Genomic DNA, 6,525 nt, shown 5'->3' with positions numbered 1-6,525 from the left:
GGGGGGACTGGGGGAGTGAGGGAACCAGGGGACTGGGGGACTGGGGGGACTGGGGGAGTGAGGGGACTTGGGGACTGAGGGGACCGGGGGGACTGAGAGACTAGGGGACTAAGGGACTTGGGGACTCTGCAGCCAGGGGACTGAGGTGTTGAGTGGACTGAGGGACTGAGGCTCTGGGATGGAAGAAGCAGGGCCAACGTCACCCAGCCACCTTTGGAACAGTGTGTCTGACCCCAGGGCCCACATCCTGGAACTGTTCCAGGACCTCTGCGCACAAGTGAGGGACCTGGTGGGGTGCGGGGCCAGGAGCACCTGTAGTCAAAGTCCCCATCTTTGCCATCCAGGAAGCGCTGGTGCATCCGGCTGGTGAACTCCTCCCGTAGGATCAGCCTCTCCTCTGAGTCGGGGATCCAGGCCTCGGAGTCTTTACCAGAGCTCCTGTCTGCATGGGGAGACGACCACCGGGTAGGCATGAGGTGCGTGTGTGTGGCTGCTGAGCACACGCACAGGGAGCTGCTGCCTCTGTGCTCAGCCCTGTGACCAGCACAGCCTGGGGCCTGCCCTCCCAGACAAGCACCCAACATGCACTGACAGTGCAGTGCTATGGGAACCAAGGCCCGCGTAACAGGATGAGAAGCTGAGGACGAAGGGAAGGCATTCCTGGCAGGGGGAAGAACACATGCAAGGCCTGGAGGTGCAAGACCACTCAGTGCCTGTGGGGTGGCACGAGCAGTTCTGCTTGAGGGATAAAGATCCTAGAAAGGCTGAGAAGGGCCAGGCAGAGGAGGCCGTGCTGTCTGCTCTTGCCCATGTGAGGTCCAGCCTGCTGCCAGAAAACAGAGAGACAGACAGGCCTGGGCTGGAGTGTCCGGACACTGGGGTCTCCCTGCTCCTCACCCTCACCTTCCTCGTCGCTGTCCTCCTCCTCTTCCTCCTCCTCCAGGCAGGCCTCCTCCTCCTCCTGCTGCTGGAGCAGCCGCTGCTGCAGCTCCCGCTCCTGGTAGGACTGGAGCAGCAGGTCGGAGAGCAGGCAGACAGGGGTGCCAGGGGAGCAGGGCTTGGGGGACTGGGGGGCCAGGGCGCGGGCGCTGAGCTCCTCCTGGGTTAGGTACTGCCCGATGTACTGCTCGTACAGCAGCGGAGCCCGGAACCGCATCTGCTCATCGCTGAAGTACTTGCCACCTGCACCAGGAAGACAGTGGCCGCGAGGGTCAGGCGTGCAGGCGAGGGGAGGGGCCGGGGTGGGGCACCCGGGCCTGGTCAGACGTGTGCATGGTCATGTGTGTCCAAGAGTGTGCACGCGGTCATGCTTGCACAGAGACATGTAAGAGTCTGATGCCTGAGGCCATCAGGAACGTGTGCTCATGCATGCGGCGGAGCATGTACGCGTGACAGGCTTGTCGGTGTGTGTCCTCGCCTGTCCAAACGTGTGCGCACAGTCAGGCAGCCGAGCGCCTGCAGCACTGCGGGTCTGGGGCCCACGCACAGCTGTACTGGGTAGTATTCACGAGCGCCGCCTGGAGTATGTGTGTGTGTGTTTGAGTTTCGGTGTGCAGGTCACACACATACACACACCCCCTGTGGTGTGTCTCAGCACACCGCCCATGGTCATGTCTGCTCACATGGGCACCTACGTGACTGGGATCGGTGTGCAGACGATCTAGGGAGATGCGCTGCACACGTGGCCAAGCTTGGAGGCTGTGTGCACCTGACTGTTGGGGCCCCAGCCTGGCCGCAGGCTGCATATCTCAATACATGTGCACTGTCGGGCACATGAGTACATGTGTCTGTGTGTGTACACAGGGTCAGGGAGGTTGGGGCGTGTGCCCATGTGTGAGTATTCCTGGTGGGAGCTATGTGTGCCTGGGGGTGGTAGGCACCCAGCCCTCACCTCTCCCCAGAGCACTCCTCTCTGCAGCCACTCCCTCGGGTGGCCCCAGCTTCTCCACCACCTCAAAACTCAGGTTCTTCGCCTTTCCTCTGGCGGCCTGTCCCTGCAGGAGCGGCTCACTCCCTCAGATAAGAATTAAACCTACCCCTGGTCCCTCCCACCCACCGGCCCGAGCCCTGCCTTCAGAGCCCAGGGCAGAGAGAGACCTGGGGAGTCTCTGCCTGCAGTTGTTGCCCCTGCGTCCTGGGTCCTGTCCTGCTCTGCCCCTCAGTCATGCCCTCTCTCTCTTTCCCATCTTTCTGTGGTGTCTCCCTCTTCTAGCTCTGTCACCTTCTCTCTCTGGGTCTGTTTCTCTCCCTGTCCCCTTTATCCCTGTCTCTTTCTGCCCTGTGCCTCCGCCCCTTTCCTGCTTTCTTACTTCCTGTCGCCTAACCCCACCCCATTCATTCATTCATCCGTCCCCACCTGTCCTGGTGTCTCATTCCTTCTGTCTCTCTGCAGCTCGTGCCTCCTCTCTTACTAGAATCTCACCTCACTAGAGAGTTCAATTCTTCTCGTCTTTTAGCTTGGGTTCGGGGTCTTTGAGATGCTTTTAATCATGCCAAGGTAAAAAGTATCAGCGTCTTCCTTTACTGTTTTTACATGCTGTGTCTTGTTCAAGAAGGATCTCGTGTCCCCAGGGTCATAAACGTATGTCCCTTGGTTTCTTTCAATACCTTTGTGAATGCTGTGAGGGAGGGATCTCTGTGTCTTTATGGACAGTCAGTTATCACAGTGCCGTGCACCGGATAAAGCCTCCTTTACCCACTGACTTGAAATGCCACATCTGCCAACCACTAAGTTCTGACCCTCCCTCTTCCCCTGGGCCCATCTGTCTCTCCCACTCCACATCTCTGTCTCAGTCTCTCCCCATCTCTCTGTCGGGAACTTATCTCCCAGGATCAGTGTCCCTGCATTTCTGCTCTCGCATCCTTGTTTCTCACTACCTCCACCTCAGGTTCCTCATCTTTCCCCATCTCGGCCTCAGTTTCCCGTTCAGCCTCCCTCTCCCTCCCCATCTCGGCCCCAGTCTCCCCTCCCCGCCGCCTCTGCCCCCTTCCCCCCACCGCTCCTCCACCTTGGATGAGCTTCTGCAGGGCAGCGTAGCGCCGGTTGCGCAGGCGGGTACGCAGGGCACGGGGCCGGGCGGCGCCCTGCCGGGCCACCTCAGCACAGTAGAAGTCTGCGCGGTGGTCGCCACGCAAGTGGCCAAAGCAGGCCAGGTGCTCCTCGCGGAGGCCTGTGCGGAAGCGCTCCAGGAACACCAGTGGCTTCTCGTGGTACAGCTGGCGCAGGATGGCCACCTTCTCCCGCTCGGTGAGGTCAGGCTCGCCCCGCTGCTGGCTGCACACGGGCAGGCGGCTGGAGGCCACGGCCTGCAGCATGGCGCTCACTGCTGCGCTCTCGGCCCTGTGGGGGTCGTTGTCCAGACCCCCTGGTGCTCCCTCCGAGGCGGCCTCCTTGTCCTGGGGCTCGGGTGGGACCGGTGTCCAGCTTAGCTCCCCCCAGTGGCTGGGACTGGGCTCCGTGCAGCCTGTTGGGAGGGGGCAATTTGTCAGTCCAGGGGTGGCAGCAAGGAAAGAGGAAGGGACTGGCACTCAATCTCTCTTGCTTTTCACATTTATTGAGCACCCACTATATTCGGAGCACTGTTTTAGGCCCCAGAGATACCACAGTGAACAAGGCAGGTAAAACCTCCTGCCTTCAAGAAGTTAACCTTTAGCGGGGCACACAATTAACAACATAATTACATAAGTAATTATAATGATTGAAAGCTTACAGTGTGTTAGGTGGTTTTAACAGCTATGCAGAGAAATAAAGGAGTGAAGGGGAAGGCTGAAATTTTAAATGGGATGGTCAGAGAAGGCCTTCCCAAAATGTGATATTTGAGTACAGCCCTGACGGTGGCGAGGGACTGAGCCATGGGATTTCTCGGGCAAGAGTGTTCCAGGCAGAGGGAAGAGCAGGGACAAAGTGAGGCGGACTGTGCCTGGCCTGTCTACTTGGTCCCTTACCACCTCACTCACTGATTCACTCCAATGCCTGCCTTTTCACTTGTTCACAAAATCATGAGTATATTCATTAACTTGTTCACTCACTCATTCACTCGCTCTTTTCTTACTCATTCACACACTGACCTAACCACTATTCTGCGACTTGACTGTATGCGAGGCTCTGAACTGAGAACCCACGAGATGAATCCAATCCATCCCCTGCTCTCAGGGAGCATCCAGTCTGATGAGGGAGACAGGTAAGGTTAAAGAGACAGTACAGGCAAAGATAACAGGAAAGCTGAGTGCTGGGCAAATCTTGCAGGGAGCTGTTTCCTGAAAGTGGTGGGAAGTGGAGCAAGACTGCAGCAAGCAGGAAATAAGTGAAGACAAAAAAGTATAGACAACTCCTTTAGGCAGCTTGGCAAGGCAAGGGAGGTGAGAAGGGGTGAGGGCTACAGGTGTGATGAGAGGGTTTGAATCACTGAGGCAAGAGAAGACTGAGCTGGACCAGGGCAGGGGTGGTGGAGAGTGGTGGAGATTAGGAAGACACTCAGGAGGCCAAGTGGACAAGCCATGGGGCTGAAGGGCTGGGCGGGGAGGGAGGCATCCAGGACAAAGTCCAGGGCTCTGACCTGGGGCACAGTCAGACTGTCCCTAAGACTGGGACGTGGAAGAGGAGCAGGTCTGGGGGAAGATGCTGGGGCCGGTTTGGGATGTGGAAGGTGTGATGGCCCCAGGGACATCCAAGGGGAGGTGTCCCATAGACTGCTGGGGAAATGAAAGGTTGGGGGGGTGGGGTAGGGGTAAGGATGATCAGTGCCCATTGAACAGATGGGGAGAATACATACCCGTGAAGGAGACTGTGATAGGCTTAAAAAAAAAAAAAAATCCGCCCCCCAACAAAAAAAAGAGATCCACGTTCTAATTCCTGTGAATGTTTGCTTACATGGCAAAAAAAAAAAAGTCTTTGTAGATGTGATTAAATTAAGGATCCTGATATGGGGAGATTATCCTGGATTATATGGAGGTGATCTGAGAAAGGTTAGCCTGGGTCAGTGGGAGAGTTAGCCCAAGAGAGGAAAGAGGTTTGAGTTAACCTGAGAGTTAGCCCGGTAAGTAAAAAGGTTAGCACAGGACATGGAAAGGGTTGGTTTGGAACTGGAACTGGGAAGAAGTTAATTCTGGAGGTGGGGTGGTTAGCAAGTCAGCCTGCGACAAGAGAGGGGTTAACCCGGACAACTGGTGAAAGAGTCACGTAAGGCTGAGGGCAGGTGTCCCCCTATAAAGAGTCCTCCTTCACTTTCCCGGGGAATCATTTGCTAGTGACACCGCAGCCGCCCCCTCCCTCCGCCTCCGCGCGGCCGGAGCCTCACCCTTATCGGGTTCCCCCGCCGCCGCCGCAGTCGCCACGGCCTCCATCCTGATTTTGTACAACTTGTCAACCGCCGCGGCAGGTTCCACACGCCGATCCAAGCCCCACGCCCTCAGCAGTCACTTCCGGCTGAGCAGGCTCCCTGCGCCGAGTGCCCCGCTGCGCCCGGGCATCAAGGTTCCGGCGCGAAGGTGGGCCGTCTACGCGCATGCGTGCTTCCCTCATCTCTCAGCAGCCAGGTAGGAAAGGGACGCTGGGGTCAGAGGGGCCCCTCAGCCTCTCCTATCTGAACTGCCACAAAATTGCAACAGCAGGAGGGATCTGGACTACTATTCATCTTGCTCAGTGCTGTGACTTCAGCGCCCAGCATGCCTAATTTTGGAGTGGATGGTGGGTGGTTAAATGAGTGCCTTCCTAGGGCCTGGGGCTGCCGTACTCTGAGGATCTGTGCTCTGGTTTCGACGCCAGTCTGTCCCCTTCATTTATTTCTTCACCACCTCAGGGAGTATTTACTAGGCCTCAACTCCTACTTCTGTCATCACACCAGTCCCTGGCTTGCGTGAGATGGGTGGTGAGATAAGGGGCAGAACTTCCCACTTTATGGTCCTAGGACATGGAGATCTTTAGATATGGAGAAGGCAGCTGTGGTCCTGATTTACCCTATGGAATGAGTGGGAGTCCTCCAGGCCTGGGGAAGGGCGGGGTCAGGAAATGCTTATTTCTTGGAGGAGGAGACCTCAAAACAGACTAGAAGGATGAGCAGAAGTTAAAGTGCAGGCGATGAGGAAGGGTCTCCGGCAGTGAGTGGGCAAGGCAAAGACCTAGAGGGGATGGCAGGCATGGATAGTCTGGGAGCTGCCAGGACTTCACAATGGTCAAGGAATAGGAAAGGAGTTCTAACCTGAAGGCCACAATTGGGAGGAAGAGGATTTGAAAACCTCACAAGTTTTTACTTTCCAAGGTTTACAGCTTTTTTAGATCCCTAAAGAGAAATTTGACACTGTCCCCCCGCACCCCAGAACGAAAAACCATTGATCTCAAGTTCCAAGGGGGCACAACAAGAGGTAACGCCAGTGAGGTCACCAGAGCCCAGGCATGGACTCACAAACAGCATTAAGTAGCTTGCGCACTTTTATTCTGAGACAGTGGGCAAGGAGGGGCTATGGGTCAGGGTCAGGGAGACCTGTGAAGAGGCTGATGCAGAAATCCACAGACTGGCTGAGAGCAGA

At 56.8% G+C, this 6,525-nt stretch overlaps 1 protein-coding gene across 1 annotated transcript in view; it reads right to left on the bottom strand.

Moving 5' to 3' along the window:
- Window positions 1-6,437, bottom strand: part of CCDC97 (coiled-coil domain containing 97) — an 8,512-nt gene extending 2,075 nt beyond the window's left edge. The window contains exons 1-4 of the mRNA XM_004388800.2: window positions 5,298-6,437; window positions 3,009-3,464; window positions 904-1,182; window positions 313-442 (exon numbers count right to left, since the gene is read on the bottom strand). Coding sequence (XP_004388857.1) covers window positions 313-442; window positions 904-1,182; window positions 3,009-3,464; window positions 5,298-5,343 — 911 coding nt within the window. The 5' untranslated portion in view covers window positions 5,344-6,437. The remainder of the gene's footprint in view (window positions 1-312; window positions 443-903; window positions 1,183-3,008; window positions 3,465-5,297) is intronic.
- Window positions 6,438-6,525: the final 88 nt, after the last annotated feature.

This window comes from Trichechus manatus, unplaced genomic scaffold (genome assembly GCF_000243295.1).
Source record: "Trichechus manatus latirostris isolate Lorelei unplaced genomic scaffold, TriManLat1.0 scaffold00216, whole genome shotgun sequence".
Classification (NCBI taxonomy): domain Eukaryota; kingdom Metazoa; phylum Chordata; class Mammalia; order Sirenia; family Trichechidae; genus Trichechus; species Trichechus manatus.
This window is presented reverse-complemented; position numbering and strand designations above follow the sequence as displayed.